This window comes from Sciurus vulgaris, assembly GCF_902686455.1.
Source record: "Sciurus vulgaris genome assembly, chromosome: 3".
NCBI lineage: Eukaryota > Metazoa > Chordata > Mammalia > Rodentia > Sciuridae > Sciurus > Sciurus vulgaris.
In genome coordinates this window covers 107,627,501-107,653,512 of record NC_136463.1, presented here as the reverse complement: position 1 = coordinate 107,653,512, position 26,012 = coordinate 107,627,501, and the positions used below count along the sequence as shown (strand labels likewise).

At 38.5% G+C, this 26,012-nt stretch overlaps 1 protein-coding gene across 1 annotated transcript in view; it reads right to left on the bottom strand.

Moving 5' to 3' along the window:
* Positions 1 to 26,012, bottom strand: part of FMNL2 (formin like 2) — a 289,840-nt gene that overhangs the window by 42,097 nt on the left and 221,731 nt on the right. The window contains 3 exon segments of the mRNA XM_079133275.1: positions 17,711 to 17,804; positions 19,419 to 19,495; positions 23,655 to 23,763. Coding sequence (XP_078989401.1) covers positions 17,711 to 17,804; positions 19,419 to 19,495; positions 23,655 to 23,763 — 280 coding nt within the window.

The following is a 26,012-nucleotide window of genomic DNA, read 5'->3' as shown; positions in this document are numbered from 1 at the left end:
AAGGGAGATTTTTTTTTTTTTTTTTTTTTTTAAACTCACTCAGGAGTTTGAAGCTCTAACATTCTAATTTAACATATTACCAAACTGACCAGCATGAAAATTCCACACAAAACAAATTCAGAGGGATGCACTGAACTGTGTAGATCCTCAGTATCACTGCTATCACATCTCAGCTGGTTCACGTCTGCTTATAAAGCTGATAATTCCTGCACTACCCAGATAAAATGGGCCACTCCCTCAAAAAGCAAGATACATTTTCACTTAAATGAGAATTGAAGGAAAAGTACAACTTCTGCCAAAAAACAACTCAAGTATGTTCTCCAACATCTGTAAAATGCATTTTAGAACACTGTCCCAATGCATTTGGATAAATCCAGAGCCCTGGATGCAAAGAAGACCGTGGTTTAAAATGTCTCCGGGGTGGGCAGAGGTTAGTGGATGATTTCCCTAAAGGCTCAGAGCAGAGAGAAGATGACTATACAAAAGCTTTGTAAGAAGGAGTATTATCTTGCCAACCAGATGTTGAAATGAACAGGCTCCCAGCCTTCAGCCACCCCTCTGTCCTTTAAGATCAGTGGCTGTCTCTGGCTTCCCCAGCAATAGCTCCCAGAGCAAGCCACGTCTGCAGGCAGATTGAAGCCCGACTCTAAGGAGAGGGCAATAAATGCTTCGGAGTTAGTTATATAAAAATTAAAGGCCCCTTGCTTAAGTGTTTCCTTCTTGCCCTGTTGCCTGGCGCCTGCCTCAATACTTTCTTTTTCTCTCTTCACAATAGGCCCCTGTGAGCCAAGGGGCTCCCTGCAGGAAGGCACCCTTTCAGAGGCACACACTGTTATGACTGATTAGACTACCCTTCTCAGGGGGCCTGCCTCAGAACAAAAGTTCCATTTTCTTTTCAGTGCCTCATGAAGTAAACAATTATTGCATCATTAGTCCTAGGTGAAAAGCATCTTTTACCTTCTGTTGCAAGCACCTGCAGTCTGAGGATTACTGATGCCATAATGGCCTGACAAAACTACTTTTCTGGTGCATTCTATGGTTACTGGGGTCTTTTACATCATACACAGACACCTAATGGCTGCCATGACAGAAGCAGACCACCAGACCTGCTGCTGCCTCTCTTTAATTTCTTTGGGATTAAAAGGCGGAAATGTTGATCTAACTAAACAACTAAACAACTTTATTTCATTCTAGGGTGGGGGGATAAAAACTAAGCAACTGAAAGTATTCTGCATTCTAGTCAACCCCCTCTCTTTATAAATTAATAAAACATTTATATCCATCTTAGCTTGGGACACATCTGATTATGAGCCTAAGGTTTCATCTGCATAATGCTAAAAACCCCTATGAAAACTTCAGTCATTTTTCCAGATGTTTCCAAACATCCAGATGTTTGGCAGCAGGCACACAAAGCATCCAGATGATTATCTTACTTTCTATGCATGTATCTTGCTGTACTAAAGAAAGAATCCTGACACAGAAGCAAATGGATAGTTAAGATCCCCAAAGGACCATGCATTAACATGCCATAATTTAAATGAAAAATGTATCTTTGCCACTCCCCTAACCAAATATGACCTTTATTAAATTCTAGAGCATATGGATCCACAAAACAGTATTTTATAAATGATTTCTTTTGGAAACAGTTCTAATGTCCAACTTGAACCTCTCTGGCTTTATCGCAAGATTCATATCCCCTGGTCATTACAAAGGACACGCATAGATTCTTTCAAGGCTACCTGTGACCATTAATTTTGTATCAAAGGGATGCCCAGACAACTGGTAACATCTTTGGCCATGTCTGTGAGGATATTTCAGAAGAGACTGGCATTAGAACCAGTAGACTGAGTAAAGAAATCTGTTCTCACCAATGTGAGAACACAAATAGAGAATAGAGAATCTAGAAGAAAGGTGAATTGTCTCTTTCCTTACATCCATCTTTCCGTGCCTCCTCTCAGTTCTCTAGACTCCAAGATTTACAGCACTGGCTCCCCTGATTCTCAGGTCTTCAGGCTTGGATTGAATTATCCCCCCTGCCCTTTGTGGGCCTACAGGCTACAGACAGCATATTGTAGGACTTCTCAGCTTCCACAATCAGGTGAACTAATTCCTATAATCAGTCTCCTTTTACATTAATTACTAAATCTATTGGAGAACCTTAATGGTCTTCCATTTCTACCAGAAGGCCAAAAAACCTCTAGTTCTTCAAGAAAGACTAATATTTAAACAGCTACCTGAAGGTGTAGGTCTTTCGCCATCTCTAGGATGGCTCACCAGTCAGAACCTTCAAAAGTATAAGGCAACCTAACACTGCCCCTCACTTTCACTCATCTATGTTTATAGCTGCATCCTCTGAGCATTCCTAGGTAGGTCAAGCAGGGAGACACGACGACACATCTGTAGTGGTTATCACATGGCCTCTAAACCACAGCAACAGCACTGCTGCAGCTGTTTAAAGCCCACAGCACTTTCACCACAGACCTTGGGACCTATTTGGGAGGCAGCTGTCAGCTCACGCTCTCCTCATGGCTGCATTCCAACAAATCAAGTTAACCCATTTGTCCCATCATCCCAGTTGCAGAACACCTATAAAAACTTAATTGTAGAATACATAATACAATTACACTCCAAATAAGTATATGAGTAAGAATGTAATTATATTGCAATATAATTATAATGATATTAATATAGTAATATATAATTTCTAGATTGTGATTTCCAGCCCATTTTAGTGTATCCTTGTCAATTTCATTGAAATATTTACAGAATTAAAAACTTGGGATTTAATGGGTTAAATCAAAAAAGGTGAGTACTTTAGAACCCTTGAAGACAAGGACTCATTATCTGACAGATCAAAGACCTCAGGAAAACAACAGGCAAATGCCTTAATTCTGTCCATCACTTGCTCCTCTCTCTCACTTCACATCTCCTTTTTCTCCTACATTCTTCTCCAAACTCACCCTAAAACCTATTCTGGGTCTCATTCAGGAGGGATTTGCTCATAGCCAACTGGAACCACTTCTGCTCCAGCACAAGATGATAGTAGGCAGCAGTTCTTAAAGTGTAGTCCTTAAACACCAAGGATCCTTGAAGTCTTTTCACAGGGTCTGTGAGGTCAAGAGTATTTGTCTAACACTAAGATATTACTTGCCTTCTTCACAGGGTTGGTATTGCACTGCAAAAATCAATGCAAAAAGCAACGGTGGGTGAATAACGCTGATGCCTTAGCATGAATCAAAGCAGCAGCACCAAATTGCACTGGTACTTACTGTATTTATCACAGCCATGCATTCTCAGTTCCAAAAAAAAAAAAAAAAAAAGCTAGTTTCCCTTAAGAATATCCTTGATGAAGAAGTATTATTATTACATCTTGACCTTTGACAACGCATCTTACTGTGTAAATATACACTCTACATGATGAAATGAGAAGCCTATAGCAAGCACTTGTGCTGCACAGTGAAGTTCAATTGTCTTGGGAAAAAACACTTCTGTGATTATTCTACTCCCAAAATAAATACTACCTCATTCTTACTTGAAAGAATAACTGACACAAACTATAGTAATTCAGACTTATATGCTTGCTAGACATTTTCTTGCAAGTGAACAAAGTGAAAAAATAATTGGCAATATATGTTGCCAATGATAAAAACAGGGCTCTCAAAGAAAAAGGAGAATTTTGGAAAATCTGTATTCACCTCCCTGAATTCAACAGTTTCCTAATACTTACAGATTTTTCTGATGAGGTTGATGGTGATAATAATATGATTTTTAAAAAAACTGTCTTATGAAATGTGTCCATATTTAGAAGATCTGGATAGTTAGACAAATTGATATTTTCCAAATGACTACTAAACACTGTTGCAAAATTATGAACTAAGAAGATAGGCAAGTAGATTCTAATAGAGTATTAGAAGCTCATTGATATAGATTATCCACTAGTCCACTAGTACCTGAAAATGCTGTTAAAATACTTCCTTTTCTACCTACCTATATGTTTGGGGCTAGATTTTCTTCATCTCCTTCAATCAAAATAACTGCACAGTGACAGTATGCAGAATTGGGTATCAGAATGCAGCTATCTTTTATTAAGGAAGACTTTAAAAGATTTACAAAAAATATAAAATAATGCCACTGCTACAGACTAAACTGTGTCCCTCCAAGATTCGTATGTTAAAGCTCTATGTCACCAGTGTGATTATATCTGGAGATAAAAATTTTAGGAGGTAACTAAGGGTAAATTAGTTCACATAGGTAGGTACCTAATCCAGGAGAATTGATGGCCTTATAAATAAGATGATAAGAGAGAGGTCCTTCCATGCATACAACCAAGAAAAGGCCATGTGAGGACATAGTGAGAAGGTACTGTCTGCAAGCCAGGAAGTTAGGTCCTCACCAGGACCTAACTATGCTGACCCCACGGGCTTCTAGCCTCTAGAACTCTGAGAAAATTATTCTTTGTTGTTTTAGGCACCCAGTTTATGGTATTTGGTAATGGCAACTTGAGATGGCTAAGACAGCTACTATTCTCACTGAGTTTCTTTTTATTCTTTGGAAAGTAGTTCTTTTCATAGAAAAGGTCACATTAAACGTATAGTGAATTTATTAAATTATTTTTAATGAAATAAATGTAACAAAATTGACTTATCATTTATAGTATGGGAAATACCAGTGCCTAATCTGCATAAACACAAGTTCCCTGAGGCCCTTAGTAATCTTCAAGAGTATAAAAAGGGATCCAGGGCTGGGGTATGTAGCTCTGCACACATAGGGACAGTGCATCCCTAGCATGTGCAAGGCCCTGGGTTCAATATCCAGACTGCCACAGCCAAAAAGTTATCTGTGGAAAAAAAAAAAATTTTTTTTTTAATCATAATACCCATTCCACAAAGAAAAAAAAAAAAGTGGGAGTGGGGGAGATCTCAGAGCCCAAAAGTTGCATTACTACTGGATTGGAACATAGCCTCTTTATTTCCTCAAAGATGATGAATTCCTAAAACAAAAGCAAACAAATGGCTATCTAATAGCAAAATTTCTGGAAAATAATTCAAGAATCAACCGTACCATATAAAGAACTCCTAAATCTGTCATTTCTCCATAAAGATGAAGCCACATCACTCAGACTAGTAGACTCCCTTATACAGAAAGGAGCCTCCATCACTTTACACAGCAGGAAAATAAGACTTCAGTTCTTTTGTTTAACAAAACCAAGTGCACTCCCTAGACTTTACCAGTTGGACAGCAGTAATCCCTAACAGTTCTCTGGTTATATCTGGGAGGTGCCCACTCTTGTCACATTGTCACAATTGGACTCATTGCAGGGCTAGACATCCTCTCCCAAAGCCAAGAGAATGTTAGAATCCAGGCAGGAATGAGAGAAGCACAGAAACAGTTCTCCCCACATGGGAGAGAAATTTGTAGAAGCATTCTCCAAAGTTTAGGGGATCAGACTCAATGAATCCACAAGAAAACAGACTTGTCCTGGGATCTCTGACATGCTCTGACACCAATCAAGAATATTCGAGGAACAAAAAGAGCATTATCTTTTACCCATGCACTAAACATGTCCTTGACACCTACCGCATAGAAAACACAACTTACTAGTTTTACACGTATTCCTGGAAACTACTTCAGAATGGAAAATTCAGTGTTGTTCTTGGTGGCGTACCAGTAAATCTGGGATACCACATGTGTTGCTGGTATGTTTATTGGTGGAAAAGGAGCCCTCATATGCCACAGTCAAAACCAAACTGCCAAAAACAAAGCAGAGCCTATAGCTCATGTTACCGTGATTAGCCATTTCCACTCTCCAGTGACGCAGAGCGAAGGGGGAAATTCTATCAGAGAGCTCGACTACATGATGAAGGGGCCTGACAGTGATTGTTGGACCATAATCAGGAACCACTGGGCCATTTTCTTCTACTGACTGTATTTCAATTATGAATGAAAACTAAGTATGACTATATATCCTTGGCAAAGTGATACAAAATGAAAGACTTGGGCAGGAGCCACAAGTACCACTGTGGTAAAGGAATAAGGAATGAATGTTGAACTACAGTGGGCAGTAAAGAGTTCAGAGCATGACAGGGAACTGAGAAATGAAAAGCTTAAATAATGACTCAAAAACTCAGTCTTTGAAAAACTACACAAACCAGGGATGCTTCCAGAGACAGGTCCTCATTAATGGCAAGTACCAACAGCAGGACCAGCACATCCATCACACTTTCTGGCTAGGAAAGCAATAAAGTCCTTAGACAAGCTGTAGATTTTTTACATTTTTCCTGAGACTGATACAACATCTTAAAGGGATCAAGAGGGAACTTGGGACTAATGTCACTGATACAGGCTGCTATAGTTTAGATGTTTAATGTGCCTCTGAAAGGACCATGTATTAAAGGCTTGGTCCCTAGGGTGACATTATGGGAGGTGATAAAAAGTGGGGCCTAGTGGGAGAGAAGGCCTTGGTTCATTGGGGCTTGCCCTTGAAGGGGATCGTGGGTCTCTGACCCATTCCTGTCTTTGTCTTTTCTTCCTAGCTCATGACATAAATAGTTCACCCCACTGTGTACTCCTACTATGATGTGCTGCCCTCACCAGAGTCCAAAGGTAATGGGGTCATCTGATCTTGGATGAGAATTTCCAGAACCATAAGCAAAAGTAAATCTTTTCTCTTTTTAAGTTAATTGACTCAGTTATTTTGTTACAGTAATAGGAAACTTACTAATAACATTTTCTAAAATCACAGCAATCTAAAATCTTGTACTATTGCCTACTGGCCTTGGTCATGTGAGTTTTTGCTCTTATTTGTAATGAAGATACCAATCATTTTTATTATCTAGGTACTTGGTTGTTATCTGCAGTCAAAAAAGCATTTAGCCTTTCTTAGATGGAACTATATGAATACATACACATGTGCGTTATGCACATAGGCATTAATAGAGACAATTTTAAGTAGACTCTTAAAATTCTGGAATTGGAAGGGATATAAGAACCATTTGACTACCTCCTTACTCAAAGCAAGAATGTGCACCACAAGACGCCAGACCCAGCAGGTATCCTTTCAAGCTCTAGACCATCCCTTTGTACTTGTTGGTCTCTTCCAAGCAGCCCACTCTAGCTTTGCCTCCTTACTGTTCTCTTTCTAGAAGAGAGTCCCTGTGGAAGAGTTTGCCTCCTCTTCTATCTAGATTATGCACGCACACACCCCAGTCACCTCTGTTTAAGCTTGTTCTCTCATTTGTTGTCTTCAATGCGCAATTAAGAATTTGACCTTGGGCATTTTACCAGTTATAAACAACCAAAATTAATAAAAACAAGGCTTATTTTCTTTGCTTTAAAAAAATAAAAGTACTTCCCAGACCATTTATCCATCATGGTTGAGTTACTTTCTTATCTGAATGTCCATCCCTCTATTCAATGGTTCATCCTATTTCCAATGGACTCTTCTTCAAATGCCTAGCTTTATATCCTTTGTCATAGGCATAAGCTTAGTCCAAATTTGCCAGTTTGACAAGTGAACCACCTATCTTTGAACTCCAGCATCTCTCCCTTCAGAGGTATTTTATGTAGAACCACAATACTTACATAAAATGTCCTTATCAGATTTTTAGACTCAATCAGAATATATCCACAGCTCTTTTAATTTAATTCTTGAGACAGGGTATTCCAAAGTTGCTTAGGGCCTTGCACAGTTGCTGAGGCTGATCAGGAACTCCCCATCCTCCTGCCCCTCCCCACCCCGCCCCCGGTTTCCCAAGTTTCTGGGATTAAGGCATGTGTCATAGCACCATGCCCAGCTCTCAATTTGAGATTTTTTCTTTTTTTTTCTTTTCTTTTTCTTTTTTTTTTTTTTTTTTTCTGGTACCAGGGATTGAATCCAGGGGCGCTTAGCCACTGAGCAGCATTTTTATTTTTAATTTTGAGACAGGGTCTGAGTTGCTTAAATTGCTGAGGTTGGACTTTGAACTTGTGATCCTCCTGCCTCAGCCTTCTGAGCTGTGGGGCTTACAGGCATGTGCCACTGTGCTTGGCCTCAAATTGAAATTTTTTTTTTTTACTCACAGGCTTCAAATCTCTCCATGACTTACTTTCTTCAGGACCTTAATCACATCATGCTCTGTTCTGTAACACAAGACTCCACTTTTTTTTTTTTTTTTTTTTTTTTTTTGTCAACTAGCAAATCCATTCTGACCTATGTTGCCTTCTGAGGCAAACTTCAGGCCAATTCCTTTGTGCCCAGAATTCTCTCTACTAGATCGGGTCCCCCCTCTTTATGACCCTGCTCAGACCCTCACCTCTCAATTTGGGCTCCATTCTAACAGCCCAGTCTGCCCCAAATTTTACTGCTAATTTCAAGCACTCCAATAAATAACCCAATCTATATCCATTCCTGTTAGGTTTGGGGTTTGGTGAAAAGTTGAAGAAAACATAAGAATACATATGGAAAGTGGTTGAACATGATGATATGTTATGTAAAGTTTTATATGAATTCTTAGTTAAAGGATCTAAGTAAAAATCCCAGAAATGCCATTTATTAGAGCATGTTAGTAGGCCCACTTACTCTGAGCCTCTCTCCCCTTATTCCTACTTCATATAGTACATCTGACTATGAACAAAATAATATGCATTAGCCTGTTGGCAATAAGCAAACAATAAACTTAAATATTTACTAAATAAAAACTAGTAGGCACACTATTTCTACATATATATTCCTTTTATATATGTGACTTGAACTTACTAATGTCTAAAACACAGAAAATGTAAAAGATCATGAATCTGCTCATGATTTCTTCCTGAAGATGACTGCTTGCTAGTTTAAAAGAAAAACAACCAAACAAAACCCACATGTACTAACTGAGGACTCCACATATATGCAAAATGTACTTATGTTTTATAAGTTTTGAAATTTCAAACGGAATTTGAGCTCGACTCACAAAGGAGTCAAGTTCAAAAAGCATATTCATTGTCTAGAGTACCTAAAACCTCAATTTAAATTATATGTGGCAATAAACATAAATACAAGTAAATTCTTAAAACTTTAGAATTAATGTCCTTTTATTGTGACCTTAGCATACATTTGGTCTTTAATTACTTAGTAAAGTCAGTTCTGTCCTCCTCAAGGCAATAGAAACTTTTTTGGTACAGAAATAATGCCTTTTATTTTGCCATGTTAAATATGTATATATTGGTTCAACAACTTCCTAGAAGTTTGCAAATTTTGTTTTGTTCAGTAGTTCTGGGGGTGAAAAAAATGGTGGTGATGATCAACACCCTTAGTTTTGGAGAATTGTGACACAAAAGATAATTAAGCTCTTGAGAAAGGAAAAATAACTAGCCATGTAAAACATTAGGAGAGAGAACATCTAACCCTTCATAATAGGAACATTCCAGCCATGTGAGAAATTCTTACTTCTCAAACCTTTCAAGCAACAGAAACACAAAAATCGTAGCATCACTGCCGTTCCAAATCTTCTCCTTTGTTTCTTTTTTGGTCTTACTACTATGCACACATTTTTTTTTTCTTAATACAATAGCTCAGAATATCTTCACGCATCTAATATACACATATATTACATATATATGAGTTATCTTATTCTTCTTCCTAGTTAATACATCTAGTATCTCAGAACTATTTTAAAGTCTAGAATCAACTTAGATGCATATTTAATAAGATGATTAACCTAGCCATATGTTTGGGGCTTAGTACCGGATTTAATGATCGCTAAAATTACCTACAATCCAGAATACTTTGACACTTAAAAACAAGTATTTCTATTTTCACTTAATATAAAGCTACTTTAAAAGGCAGCTAGAACATATGGAATACTTAAATCCCAAGACATATCCTTTTTTTTAAGTGTCACCTTACGAGTTGGAGTGGAAAGAGGCAGTAAATGAATAGGAAGGTGGCTCTTTCAAACAAGAAAAAGGAACCATGGTGATCCTAAAAGAGACCCTTCAAATTACTCTGCAGAAATAAATGCGACCAGGCGCTGAAAACTTGCATTCTAATATTTTCTGGAGGTGATGATGATATTGTAAGCTGTAATAGTTCTGAAACCAATTTCTAATTAACTTGCAGCACAGTTCTTCAAACTGTCCTTATGTCCCTTACCACCACAGAACACCTAACTATCCAACACTCCAAGTAAATGCTCTTGTCTAGGGAACAGTGCTCACCTGTTTCAGATTCTGAGGGGTCGTAAAGTAACTCCTCAAAATCTCATTGTTTTCTCTCATGGTACTCCTTGTTATCATCCAAGAATATGAAAAAAAGAAAACGTGCCATCTGTTTTACAGTTGGCAAAGGTTTTAGAAGTGGTATTTTTATAGGAATAAAAATAACAAGGAAGCAACATCCCTCCCCTGCCCTTTTTTTTAAAGTGGATGCTACATTTAAAATAGAGACTGAAGCTCCCTGCTGTATAAAATTGTCCTCAGACCTCTGAAGAGAAGGAAGAGGTCTAACAAAAGTCATGCTGAGAAGCAAAGCATCTCTACAACTGCTCACCCAGTCACAAGATAACCCGTTGTGTCTCTGAGTACCAGGATTTTTTCTTTAGTTCCTCCAGGCTTACAGAAAAGAAACATCCTAGAGATGTCAGGATTCAATTAAAAAGGACTCCTTGGTCACCACCCTGCCAGAACTGTGTGCACTCTGTCTCATCTTTGGTCGTGGTAGTTCAGTAGTCAGTTTTCCTAATAATTTTATAAAGTCCTGTAAAAAGATCAAAACTCTGTGGATATGGTAGTGTATATGATAGAAAATTGTGAATTTAGTCACCATTTGAAAATATTGGTACTTGATATCCTACTAAGGAAAATCTGCCTCCACATTTGAAGCTGGAAAGTCACTGGAATAGTGAAAAAGAATCACAATATAAGACTTTTTAGATTTTCAATACCTACATTAAGAACTGTGTAAAAAAAGTATATACCAACTGTCTGGAAGCAAAACAGAGGAACAATTTCTTTACTAAAAAGAGCCTATCTACACAGCTGATCACTGAGGAATAAAATCCTTCTGCTGCTTCTTGCTACCTTGGAGTCTGTAGTAACAAAGATCTTGGGATAAGCAATGAAGCCTTTCAATCCTTTTTCTTTTCATGCCCTATCACTTTAAGAGTGGAAACTCAGGGCAAACTGAAGTCCTTAAAGTTTTAAACATCTTCTTAGTATCCAATGACATCCTCATTCTCTTTACATGCTATGACAGGCTCATCAGAGTCAGAGAAAAAAAAAAACTGATGTGGCAAAGGGAGCAAAGACAAGATGCTATGTTGCCAGTTTTTAAACTGAAGGAAGGGGCCATATAGCAAGGAATATAAGTAAAGGTAAAAAGAGCAAGCTCCCTCCTGGAAGGTTACCACCCTGTTGTCTCTTTTCATACTTCTGACCTACAGAATTATAAGATAATAAATTTGGGTTCTTTCATGCCACCAAGTTTGTGGTCATTTTTTAGAGCAACACTAAGAAATCAGTATCTGGTTAATTCTTGTTCGACCTACACTCAGCTCAAGTACCCTTCCCAGGGTACCTTACCTGCCTTCTTCTTATCCTACCTGCCCTCTTCCCTCTACCTTGCCTTGGCTAGCTGTTCTTCCTCTTTGCAAAGCACCTTGGACTTTACCTTTATAGAACCCAGTGTTACAACTGTCAAAATGATTATTTGATTCCTCAATTAGCCTGAGAGGTTTCCTTTTAAGGATGGGGCCTATATTTATTTTTTATTTCCATTGTTTATCAATGTTTCTGATACAGAGGACATTCAAACTTTTTTCAGTAAATTGGTATGACTCACCCCTTAGTAATCAACAGGATACCAGTGTTCATTTCCTTACTAGATGATGAAGACATTGATGACAAGTAGCTAGTTTGTCACCAGGAAATGAAATTGGAAGTCCTGTCAATGGCTCCTTTCTCCTTTAGTATGGCCTTCACAATATCGTTTGCCCATTTCAAGCACGTTTACTTGAAAGAAGTAGGACCATACTCTCTACCTCCAAACAAAATGTCTATGAAACTTTGTCACAAACAGAAACCAAATATCAGATTGAAAGAAGAAAGTAAACAGAAGTAAAAAAAAAAAAAAAAAAAAAAAAAAAGAAATATTTTCATAATTCTTGTAGTTACTGAGCTGGATGTATTCTCCAAAGACAGCACAGCTGATCCTCTCATCCCATGTGTTGTTCTACACTATGACCCAAATACTCCAATGATCAAAAAATACAGACACTGCCTTCCCCTTGCACCTCATGTGGCCTTAGGGCTTCACTGGTAACCAATAGAATGCAGCAGAAGGGACACTGCATGTCTTTCAAGACCTCCTCAGAGGACATACTGCAACTTCTGTCCTTCTGAGCACTTGCTCTCCAGATGCTCCTTCCTGGGGTACCCTCCCATGGAAGCCAGAGGCCATGCTGTGAGAATCCCAAGCCAATGCAGTTCTTCAAGGAGGCACTCTGGTTGATAGCCCCAGTCAAGCCCAGCCTTGGAGACATCACAGACTCAAAACTAGATACCTGAGTGAAGAAGCCTCCCGACAAATCCCTGTTCTCAGTCAATGGTATCTTCCCTTAGAGACCCTACACACGACGGAGCTATGACACCCCTGCCATGCCTAACTTCCTGACCTGGAGAATCCATCAGTCTAGTAAAACTAAATTTGGGGTACTTCATTATTCAAGGTAATAACTGCCACAGTTAATGAATAGACAAAAATACTTGGCAGTGTTACCATCACATAAAACTACGACTTTGCTTCCTGACCTTAAGATGGAGAAGCCAAAAGTGTCTGGGTGAATTAAATCAATCTGATTCTGGCCTGAAAAACACATATATGCTCTAGAACTATAGTTCTCATAGATTGAGATTTGAGAGAACAAAATAGTAAGTACTCTTCCTTCCACATCTAAAATTTTACAACTTTTGGATTTATCTTGATGATTTGGGGATTCTTAGTCCTATGTCCTCAAATGCCCAAGAAGTTAGATTAGATGGGATCAGATTCAGAAGGGTGCTGGAAGAATACCAGAATGTCTGCTCTTCTTCCTGTCCAGTTTGGAGCACTGTAAATAAAACTTGACAGACCTTCTTAAACTAAATAATGTGCAGTATACTCATGCTTTCAGATACCCAGGAGCTAATCCACATTGGTTTTCTTAAGAAGTCTTCTAGCAACAAATGAAAAAAAAAGAGCGGCTACTGCCAAGAGTGTTGTGTACAGGAGAGGTGGTGGCCTTGAGTGATTCGTTTCACAAGACTCCAACTATCTATACTGGAAGGTCAGAAGTGGGAGGCAGTGGGGCCTTTAAATTACAAACTCAAGTTATTTTGCTAAAGCCAGATGCTGCATCCTGGAAGCAGATGAGAACACAGTCATAATCAGTCTGAAATCCTGATGAATTCCAGGTGTACCTCTCAGCAGCCTGGGAGAGCTAGTGGCTCCAAGTCTTCAGGTTTTGCCACTCATGTCACAGCAGGCTATTCCACTACAGAGTCTATGGGGCCTCAGTACTTTTCCTCTTTGATTTCGTATGGGAGTGTTTTTAACCAGACTTTTGGGGACACTTATTAAAGTAAGGCAATTTCTCAAATATATCAAAGAACATAAGGGGAAAAAAACAATAAAGGAAAAAGACTAAGAAAAGGTTGAGGAAAAGATGATCTAGGTTGAAGACTTCAACGTTTCTATGGGAAAATGGATTAAATAAAGCGTTTATAAATCTCAAGTGGAGTCTGGTTGAGTTCTTCTACCAATAGGTGTAGTTCAATGACCCAGTGGATTGCTACCTGTGGTCCCTGTTGCTGGGGAGAAGAGAAGCAGCAGCATGATCAGAACCTCCAACAGTTTTTATGGGGGCTCAGCTTCAAGGGCATAACCAGAGTCCAGCCACATTTTAGGAATGCCCGCCCATTCTCCCATCCTTGTTCTCCAGGCTCCTTGTCAATCTGTGCATTTCTCAACATCCTTCTAATCTACCTTTTCCTCTCTGTTAGAATATGCTTCTGCTGACAAACAGAACCCTGAACCAATTCAAATGCCAAAATAACCACTTGTACTTTCAAAAGTGCGCCCCCAATCTGGTAGGCTCTATGCTCTCACACGCTCACACACACAGACACACATGCACGCAAACAACATGCACAAAAGAAGAGAAAGAAACGACTTAGGGAAGATGATTGTATGTCCTTCCTCGTGGCTAAATTAGCCAATAAAGAAAAACAGATGGTTCCTTGTTCTCACCCTGGTCCTCCTTTCAGGACCATAAATTTTCATGAGATGTTTCCACACCAAAAACAGATGTGTTAATTCCCTTTATTTAAATTTCTTACAAGAAAAGAATTCAAGGAACACAACGGTTGACTGTTAATGATCTAGACTTCATAAACTCAATGCAATCATGTTTTGAGGCATGTCACAAACCACACAAAGTATAAGTTTACTGTCTGGATTTATGCAATTAAAACTCATTTATCATCACATACATGGAGGCAGCATATGTGCTCACTTGGTGGCATCAGGCTTGGTTCCCCAGCACACCATAAGCAAGGCCTTGGGCTAATATTCTTCCCACCATCAGATACCATTAAAATAAGGGTGCCATCTCTTTTCCTAAAACATGTACTTCAGATATTGCATGACTCATAACAAGATTCTTTGGGGAAAATCAAAACAGAAAGCAAATTTGTTGGGATCTTCAATATTAACTGAAACATGAGAAAAAGATGTAATCATACATAAAAATTTATCAAGAGCCAAAAGATACTTTCCTCTCACATTTGAATTAATTATTCTAACAGTGGTTGAAACCCAAAGAGTCTGGCTACTCTGAAGCATGTCACTTTATTTGCAAAAAGCAGATGCTACACTCCTCTCCTCCACTCCCAGCAAAAACAGGGATAATCCCTTCTTCCTTCTCCTAGAAAGGTTAAAAGCTTTAAAAACGATCTTCACAAAGGCCAATGGTCCTTTGGTCCTACGCCTCTGTACCCTGTACCTGGTCTGGTACTCTGCCACAGGTGGCTTCAGGTTCTTCCTCACTGACCAAAACTCTATCTTCAGGTATTCCAGAACACAAGGGTAATATTCCCTCAACAGCTAGTTCTGAGCCTCCCTGAAGTCAGAAGATTCCAGTGACATTTTGGCTGAAAGTGTTAAAGAACATACCCTTCACTATGATTTATATGTTTTTTAAAAAATCAACTCACATAAAGATGGGAGGAAAAAAGAGAGGGAGTTAAAAGATTGAGTTGTAAATGCCACTACATTTTTTAAAAACCAGATCATCACAAAGTAACACTTTTCCACCCCAAGAGAGGATAAATAGGTTGAGGCTCCTTTGACCTATTCCTAAGAAGAAAGTTTCACAGGGGCATGTTCCTGCCTTGTCCTTGTTCACATGACAATCAGGATAATCCTTAGGCTTGGGCTGTCTACAAAAAGGCTACAGTTAAGGGTAAATGCAGGACCAAAGCACATAGCTCTGGCCTTGACCTTTCTCCCACATGGCAATTGCCTATGTCAAGGACAAACAGAACTTAAACTGCACCATCACACTGAAGTAATTACAGAAATGAGGCAAGTTTTAGCTAAAGTTCTAAATACTTTTTTAGTTTGGATGACAATTAGCCAATTATTAGATTTATCAGGACTACATTTTTCTTCAACTAAGTACATATGATGCCTTAAATGGGAAAACCAGGTACAGTTCTGATATCAGACACTTAAAACCCAATTATGCAAAAATCTGTATGTTTACTATGCATAAGAAAGATGTTCTATTTCAGCAAAAAGAAAACAAAACTAACATTAATCTCATGAGTTACTAGCTTTAATTCTTATTCTATAGAATTAAATCTTCAGGATATAATTTGGCCAGCAGCACAATCAGATGATAGACAAAATCAAGTTATAACAAGGGTCACTGATAACTGCACACTAAATGCTTCAAATGTAGAAAGGCCTTAACATGTGATATTTCCAAATATAATATAATCATAAATATTTAGAAGTTATGTTAGCAGTATATGCTATTTATCTTTCCTTGAAAAACCATCCACCCAAACATATCTCCTTATTTATAAATGTAAAACTTATCTATGTACATGTGATATATTAAAACATTCACAATCATTTTCTTGTCTATAAAGTCATTTGTTTTGGAAACCAGAATATGAATTTAAAGATTCATTATTATTCTTCATCATTCCCTTAGTTTTTCACTATCACTAGGGCCAAATAGATTAAAAGAAAATAAGAAAAAAAAAAAAAAAAAGGAAAAAAAAAGAAACCTCATTGGTTCTCCCCACAGTCAGCAGTAACAAAATGGATAATGTCAAAATCTAAGCACCAACTGATAGAAGAAAGGTGACACAAACAAAGGGACAAGAGGAGTGTTTGCCCAATCCACGTGCTGGAAGCTCCCCACCCTGTGTGCAGGATCACAGTACCACTCTCCAGTACATATGGCATCTGAGGTAGAGAGTCCAATTAGGGAGGCAAAGGTAGAGAGGTTGGTTCTGTAATACTGTCTAATTTAGTATTTCCCTTATTTCTCCCAGGAGTTCACACATAACTGAGCCCACACTTCAGCATGGTTTCAGGGACATCTCTAGGATCAGGAGCACCAAACCCTGAGCCTGGCTCTGCCACTTATCGCTATGTGACCATGGGAAACCCTGGGTTTGAATTTTAGTTGATTTTCCTACATAAAGGAAATATTAACAGCTGTTCCAAAGATGCTAATATAGAACTAGACGATTTTATGTGTGGAGCTGGTGGAACCCTGGAATGTAAAAGTGCTCAATAAATACCATTCGTGTTCTCCTCCAGCAGCTTGCAGCAAAGACAACAGAAAGCTCAGAAGTCACTGTGATTTCTGGATTGTAACACATCAAATGTCTTAATCCAGAGACGTCTGGAATTAAATGGGACTGCAAGAGTGGGGTACAAATTGGCTGAAGGTCCTCCTGTAACCTGGGGCTCCAAGTGCCATCAACATTCTCCAAGGGCTACTCTTATCATCTTTTTCCTCAAAGTTGCATTGAATGTGTAGGCATATACTGAGGAATATGCCTACTTATTCTTATTGATCATATAACTGTCCACTACCCCTAAGGGACAATGGCTATTACTTCAGCTGAGATGTCTTGATACTTTGGGGCAGAATTCTTGGTGTCATACTACCTAAACGTAATCGTTTCTTTTTAGGTACTCAGTCTCCACTTTCAACCATGTATGTCCACTATTTTATAGTTCTGTGACAGGTCCACTTAATTAGTAAAATCACAAACTCCTGAACTAAGTGTATTTATTTAACAAGTTTTTCATAGCATCCAACAAAGCATTGATAATAACATACTATTTGGGAGAAGCAACTATGATGAAAGAGTTCAAAAAATTTACAGGAAATTATCGACATATTTTCAACCATATGCATGTTAGAAAATCGGTTTTCAAACTGGCTATCTCATGTTCTCCAAACAAAATATTGTACTGCAAATATTGTTAAGTTATGGTAGAAAAGAGACACCCAAAATTTAAGATATGTAGGCTAACTTCGCTCCTTTCCTCTTGGTGATATTGTAGAAAATCAGCTATCACCCTGGTTAGGCCTCAGAACAAATGAAAAGGTAAATCCATTCTGTGTGAGGATGTCCAAATATGAGCTCTTCGTGTGAGCAGTCTTATTAGAACTATAGTGCATCCTACCTCTTTGAAGTTATCAAAAGCTGATAAAATGATTTCGTGCCCTCCTCTGACAAGACAAACGGCTGCCAACAGTTCTAAGACAAGGGCTTTTGTTCTGTCAAAACAAGAAGAAAAAAGAAAAACACAGATCAGTGAAAGTGACATGATGAGTCAGCTGCTCCTGCCTCTAAGATGGATAGGAGAATAATCATTTTCCCTTGTGTTTTTTAAACCTTTACTCTGTTCCACAGTTATATTAAATCACATTTTGAAATCTTTACCAACTTTTCAATATGTGATTTGTCTAAAACAGCAAAGGTGGAAGGCAAGCTTCCTACTCCCAAAACTACAAATATCACTAATGAAAACTAATCCATTCAATCAAATTATCAGGTGATTCAGAGCAGTCAAAAAAATTTACTGATGAGCTACAAACAATAGGAAACATGAGACCACACATACAAAAAGTACCAACTGAATATATTCTTCCTGATTTTAGAGTCAGAGGCATAACATGAGAAAGCTCAAAATTAACTGAAATTTATGTGTTACACTTCAAATCTGCTTACATGCAGTAGGTTCCCTTAAAATCCCATGTGACAACACAAATTTCTATCACTTCTTCCTATGCAGGAGATCTGGGAGGAGTTGGATTACAGTTGTACTAGTACAAGAATATTTTTTCTGACTCAAGAAAATAAAACTCCATCTGAAATATTTTTGAAAGGAGAACCTAGAGATCATTCCAAGTTTGCAAATACAATGTCAAGAAAGAAAAGGCATTGTTTCTTCATCGTAAGATCACTTTAGTATTTCATCTTTGTTCTGGAATAAAAACTATTGCCAATCTCTTAACAAAGACGGTTCTGATACTGCACAATATCAACTGTCTTAAGAAAAATGAACAATGACTTTCCTACAGTGGGAGGCAGTGACATGACTGCTTAAGATTTAATAAATACAGCAAGGAATCACAAAGTTGTAAAAGACTCAAGGGAAGTTTTTAAAAGAATACTATTCAATTTTTAAGCAATTATTACACATTGCATTACATTCTCAGAAAGGTCTAATTTTTAATCAGATTTTTAAGTTGAATTAACATTTTCCAGATATTCAGTTTATATAGTATATCTGAGGGAAGGGAATTACACATTTGAAATACAGAATACCTCACCAGAATGGAACACATATTAGGATAATCAAAAAAGAAAACTGTTTGAAGACAGACTTCAAGAGGTAATCTGTAAGGTGAGTAATATATGTGTCCGACCTTTATAGAAAAAAATTAAAGGAAATCTGTGTAATTGTTTTTCTATTTGTTAAGTAAAGTTACATATGTAAAGTTAGGAAACAAAATGTGGATAAAAGATGGTGGTTTTAGTTAGGTATTAGAATTTCAAGACTCTGCTGGTCCCCATGTCTGGACAAACTTGCAGCCTAATTCTCTCCACCAAATTTAGCAGCAAAGATGCTTAAAAACCAGACCTAGAAAGGAATAAAAGCCTAAGGAGCAGAGTGAAGGACTAAAGTTGTCACTAGGTTCTCAACTCTGCCCCATGTAAAGATGTAGCATGGCTGAAAGGAAAAAATCCATGCAGTCAAGTAGTTTATAGTCAGACTTATTTTAGCAAACCACCCTTGAAAGTTTCTAAATCCTAACTTTGGCTAAGTGTTGACTAGCTCTGTTTTCCCTAATTAGATTTAGACTTAAATTACAAAGGAAGCTTACCTGGGATTCTTGTTGTTCAAGCTTAGTGCAATCTCATTAACAGCATGTGGATGAGACATGACCATGTTGAAACCATACTGAAATGTGGGAGAAAAAACAAAAAGCATCAGGAGACAAGTTAGGAGACTGCCAATGTAAATAAAAAAAAAAACTCTGAAGGTTCTACCTCACACAACTATAATACACTATCATAAAAGCAGTTGCATTCATAGCACATCATTTTCCAAACATATTTCTCTCTTGAAAATTTCAGGAATGATGCCATCAAAGGATTATTTCCCCATATATGAATAAGCTACATATTTTTCTTTACTAAGAATGAAAAGGCCCTACCCAAGGGATTCTCTAGTCAGCCTGCTCATTCAATCATTTGAAAGACCAAATAAAATAAAGCACTGATCTACTCCCCAAGAGCCACTTCCAGGTTAATTTGGTCTGAATTTGAAACCTAGAATCTGAAAGTTTTTAAGCTTCTAGGGTAACTTCATCAGCAGCTAGGAACCACTCCATTGAGTCCCTTCTTTGGGCAATGGCTAGCAGAATCAAGGGCCTCAGAAAGCCTGCCTTTCTCTGAGGTAGTTATATCATCCTTTGACACAAAGAGCAGACTCAAGAAATTTGATTCTGCTGAATTGAAGAATCATCTTCTTTTCTAAATTTACTGTCAACTTATGACCTATTTGCTCTTACACTGACAAAACATATACCATCAGAAAACCCTTCCCAAATCTCCAACCACATCGCCCCACAAACGATCTGTGGTTTACCTCTTCACCTCTTCCCACAGATGAACTCTTCCATGCTCCAATCTGAGGCCAATTTCTCCACTTAAGCCCTTGATTTCATTCCCTCTCACCTACTCAAACACATTACATGCTATAGAAATTCCTCCACTCGCTATCACTTTTCCTACTAATTCATTATCATGAGCATAAAAACATCATGCAAATACTCTTTATCTTAAACAATAGCAGCAAAACCCTCTCTTGATACCACAACCTGGGTCCAGCTACCACCTCTCATTTCTCTGTTATCCTTACAGCACAATTCCGCCAAACACTCAGGATCTCTGATTCCTCTCTTCTTGTTTGCTCTTGAAACCACTCCCATCAGGCATTTTACCCACCAGTTCACTTGTTATGGTCTGCATGTGAGGTGGTTCCCAAAAAAGCTCATATTAGACAAAGCAGGAATGTTAAGCAAAACGAGGAGATCGTGGGAGTTGCAACACAATCATGGATTAATCTATTTGACAGATTAGTAATCTGAATGGATTACTGGGTGGTAAGCATAGGCACAAGACTTGGCTAGAGGAACTAGGTCACTGGGGGTGTGTCCTTGGGAATGATATACTTGTTCCTGGCTCCTTGGGCTCTCTCAGCTTCCTGGCTGCCATGAGCTGAGCAGCTTTCCTATGTCACACCCTTCCACAGATGTTCTGTCTCACCTTAGGCCCAGAGCAGTGGAGTTGGCCAACCATGGACTAAGTCTATTAAACCATGAGCCCAAAATAAACTTTTCCACCTCTAAGTTGTTCTTGTCTAGTCTTTTGGCCACAGTGATGAAAAGCTGACCAACACACCACTGAAGCTGTTCTTGCCAATATTACCAATGACCTACACTTTGCTAGTCAATGGCCTCACTCATCTTACATGATTTAGCAGCAACATTTTTCTTCTTTCAGAACTGGGGATCAAACCCAGGTCTTGGCACATGCCAGGCACTCTACCACTAAGCTACATCCCTAGTACCCCAAACCCCACCTTTTTTAAATTGGAGACAGGGTCCTACTAAGTTGCTAGGCTGGCCTGGAACTTGGGATTCTCCTGCTTCAGCTTCCCAAGTCACCTTATAGGCACCTGCCACCACACTCAGCTTAGGAGCATTCAACAAAGTGCAGCATTCCCTTCTCCTCGAAACATGGCCTTCCATTGGTTCTACCTTCCTGGCTACTTCTCAGGTTCTCTAACTAGTTCTTCCTCATCTCTTAGATATTTAAATGGAGTGCCCCATGGTTCATACTGTGGACCTCTTTACTTTGTTGTTTGCCCCTGCAGATTTCATTCATACTCCTAGTTTCCTATACTATCTATGTGCTAACTACTCTGAAATCTGTATGTCCAGCCCAGACCTCCATCTTGGAATCTAGACTAGCATACTCAACTACCCACTATTGGAGGTCTAATGCACATCTCAGAGTTAAAAAGCCCCCAAATGGAACTCCTCATGATCTTTCTCCAATTTTCTCATCCTGCAGCCTTCTCTATCTTAGTGAAGGGCAACCCCATCTTACAGGTACCCAGGATGAAAGCCTTGGTACCACCTCCTCTCCTCACCACATACACAGTGGTGCGGCCTCTACCATCAAAATAAAACCAGAATCTGACCACCTGTCTCATCTCTACTCCTATCATCTTGAATCATACACCATCAATGGTCACCTAAATTACTGCCAATAGCCTCCTAAATGGTCTATATCCTCTTGCCTTACCCTCCAAGGTCAATTCTAGGCACAGCAGCCAAACTCATCATATTAAATGCAAGCATCAGATTTATTAGCTTTTCCCTCACAACAAGGCCAATATCCTTTCCCTGACCTATGAAGTCCTACATAATCAGGCCTCTCTGGTACTTCTGTCTTCATCTTTTCCTCTTCTCCTTGCTCATTCTGATTTAGCCAACCTGACCTCCTTTTTATGCCCTGGGAAAACCAGACTTATTCTATCCTTCCCTTTGTTGCCTAATTCAAGTTGTTATTAAATGTTACATCCTCAGTGACACTTAGCTAGCTTATTTAAACCTACACATACATCCTAGGCATTTTCTATTCTATTTCCTGATTGTTTTTTCTATTTCCTTATTGTTTTTTCTGCAGTACTTAGTATTGGTTCTCTGGGTTATTTGTTATATGATTTGGGGCAAATTATTTAACTTCTCTGTATCTCAGTTTCCTGGTAAGTAAAATGGGGAGAGTAATACTATCAAGGATAGTATGAACGATAAGGCTGCTGTGAGGTTTACTTGAGTTTGTAAGTTTAAAAGCACTACCCCTGTAAACCATGTATCAGCTTTCATTTCACTTCATCATCATTACTATGGGAAACACCTCAGAGTTTATCGATTTGTTTTGTAATTTGCTCACTTCCCTCTTCAAAGTTAGTTTCCCTGGGGTAATTATTTGCTTAATGCTGTGTTCTCAGTGACTAGAACTGAGGCTCTACCTGACAAAGTACGAAAGATATCTATTGATTTAGAGAAAGAACAAATACATGTTTCCCTTCTTCAATTCAACGCCTTAAATGGGTTTGAACACTAGTATGGATCCTCTAGCTATGTATTTTTTTTTCCTGTTTCTACTTGTACATACCCTTGGAATCCATGTCGATGGAAATCAAATTTCTTTTTATATTTGAATCCCACTGTTTCTAAAGCACACCTTGGTCTGTGACCCTGTCAGTTCACCCCAGGTCCTCCAGGCTCTAGCTACCTTCCTCTGTACTGTTAGGATTAACCCAGATCATAAGTTGCACTCTTCTGAGTGAACTCAACCTGTTTCATGACCACCTACAGGAGGAATCTGCACTTTTAACAAGGACCCTCCAGGTGCTTATAAAAATTAGGAAACACTAAATCCAACTCCTTGCTCACTTATCACCCTTTGGGAAACACTGACCTACCTAATGTGGCAGGTACTCATTCCTAATTCTCTAAAACGCTTCCATTATTTTCTACAACCAGTGGCTTACTCTATATTCAGTGGTTACGAGCATTTACCAAGTCACGTAGGTAACTCTATCACTATAGAGAGAAATCATCCTTCCTTTAAATAATCATGAATTATAGGCCAGGTTCAGTGGCACACATCTATAATCCCAGCAGCTAAGATGGCTGAGGCAGGAAGGATTGTGAGTTCAAAGTCAGCCTCAGCAACTTAGAGAGGCCCTAAGCAACTTAATGAGACTCTGTCTCTAATTTAAAAAAAAAAAAAAGTGTCTTGGGATGTGGCTCAGTGATTAAGTGCTCCTGGGTCCAATCCCTTGTTAAAAAAAAAAAAAAATTATAAATGCTAATTAAAATATCACAGCAACAAATTAAATCTTGAACCAGATGTTTCAATAGCTTCTCATCAAAATAATATATTTACTTCAGGCAGAAAGAACACAGAGAAACCAAAGAGAACAAGACCCAAGTCTGATTAGTTAGAGTGTTTTCAAAGACCCAGAAGCACAAGCTTACCTGGTAATTCATGATGGCACGTAAACACATGATGCAGACATGAACGTCATCTTTCTTACTCACTAATCTTGAATTCTTCAGAGTTCTTCTGCTTGGCAAAGTATTGTATCTATAAATAAAAACAGAAACACAAAATGGATAGGTTTCTTTCTTAGCATAGGCACATGTATTGTAAAAATGGATATCATTCTCTTAACCCACACTTAACATAAGGACTGCGGGTCAAAAACACCAACAAGAAACCCATCGCCACAAAGCTACTTCCATAGACTATGAGGCCTGCATGTTTCTGAGGACTGGTGAAAAGTTTTTCATGCCAGATACCTAGAGACAATGAGAGACAACCCCTCTCATGGTAATAATAAATGGGATTGTATGTGAAATTCAGTAATAACCCCAGCCTCCTCTCAGCAGCCACACAAGGTCTGCAGAGGCAATCAGGCACCAAACTGACTGCATCTGCTAATAACAGGAGAGGGGGTGAACCTTAGCTAACACCTAGGCCCCCAATTATTTGCATTGATTATAATCACACCAACTACTACTCTCAGGTGTCCCTGATTTGGGGATTACTCCTAGACATGTCATATATTAGGGACTTTAATGTTGTCACTGTGATATTAGATTGACAAATTAACATGGCACATGATGGAAAGATGATAACACTGAGTTTCACTTCAAACTTTAAATTATGTAAAGAGGAAGAGGAGACGGGAGAAAGCTCCATCAAAAGTTTGTCTAATATGGTTTGGCTGAAGAGAAATTTCATTTTCTATTCAAAGACTACCAAACAGGATAATTTTTTCAAATAAGCCTGCTAGTGAACCAAATAAATTTTTGAGAAGCACTTTAATATGTCACTTGTCTCAGTAAACCTGAGTGGGTAAAATGTAGTTTGCTCACACTAGTTTTAAGAAGGTAGATCTGTTCAAGGACTTTCTGTTTTATTCATAGTTGGAAATAAAATCTCAGCAATGGAAGTTGGCCTCACTCAGTTCTGAATGCAAAAGCAAAGAAATCAAGATTAAGCAAACCAGTTTGAGTTTTGGTATTAGTAAGCCCAGTTTCAACATCTAAAATACAACTTTAAAATGTGTCACTCATCCATAACGCAGCATGATTGTTGACACACATCTTGATGTCTCACAGACAGTGGCAAAACTTCCAAAAGTGTCCATGCAGCCACTCTATGCTAAGCTTATATGAGGCTCTCAGATTCTTCCTCTTCCCCTACCTTTAGTTATTTTAATCTCAGTTTTACATTTCTTTAATGGAATTACCTATTATGTACATGGTAGCTTATCAGAGGGATAGTTTTCATTTTTAATTAAAAGCAACAGTCTCTAACCTAAAATGAACTCACCCAAAATTTAAAAAAGAAAAGGAAATTTCAGTGGAATCATTTCCCTTTGCTAAATTATATTTATGGGCAGTGACAACTACAGAAGATATACAGATCAAAGCAACTACTCTGACTCGCTTCCAAAAAAATTTACTTTTAATTAAAGTAAAGCATCCCTACACATTTCATTGGGTTTCCTCAAATGTATAAAGTAATACAGTGCATTCATTTCTTTATTGAGCATATTTTTTTTGGGGGGGAGGGTAGAAGGTTATAGGGGATTGAATTCAAGGGCACTCAATCACTGAGCCACATCCCCAGTCGTATTTGTGTTTTACTTAGAGACAAGGTCTCACTGAATTGCTTAGTGCCTTGCTTTTGCTAAGGCTGGCTTTCAACTCCTGATCCTCCTGCCTTAGCCTCCCAAACCACTGGGATTATAAGCATGCGCCACCATGCCCACCATTTGACTCAATTCCTTTATTTATTTTATATATTTTTAAGTTGAAGATGGACACAATACCTTTATTTATTTTTTAATGTGGTGCTGAGGATCAAACCCAGTACTTCACATGTGCTAGCCAAGCATTCTACCATTTAATCAACACTTCCCTATGGAGATAGTTTCAACAGATCCCCCAAGTCACTAACAATTTACTGGTCACTTTACTACTTCATCACTACAAAGACATTTGGACAAGGTGAACAATCTAAAGGAAATGGGCTCTGGTTCCCTCCACCAGCCACAGAAAGTCAACCTGAATTTCTTGTTTAAGCTTCTAAGTTGGTTTTATTAAAAACCTACTGTTTATCCTAAACTCTGCTAAGTGCCAAAGAAAAATGAAAGACAAGGATATTGCTTCTGTCCTCAAGGGCCTATCATGGAGTTTAGGGAAGAACACAGCTAGCCACAGTATTGAGATATGCTCTGTCCACACTCCAGCCCCAGCCTGCCCATTTCATTACAGTGATAAAGTAACACATTGATAATGTATAAAATGAATCCAATAACAAAC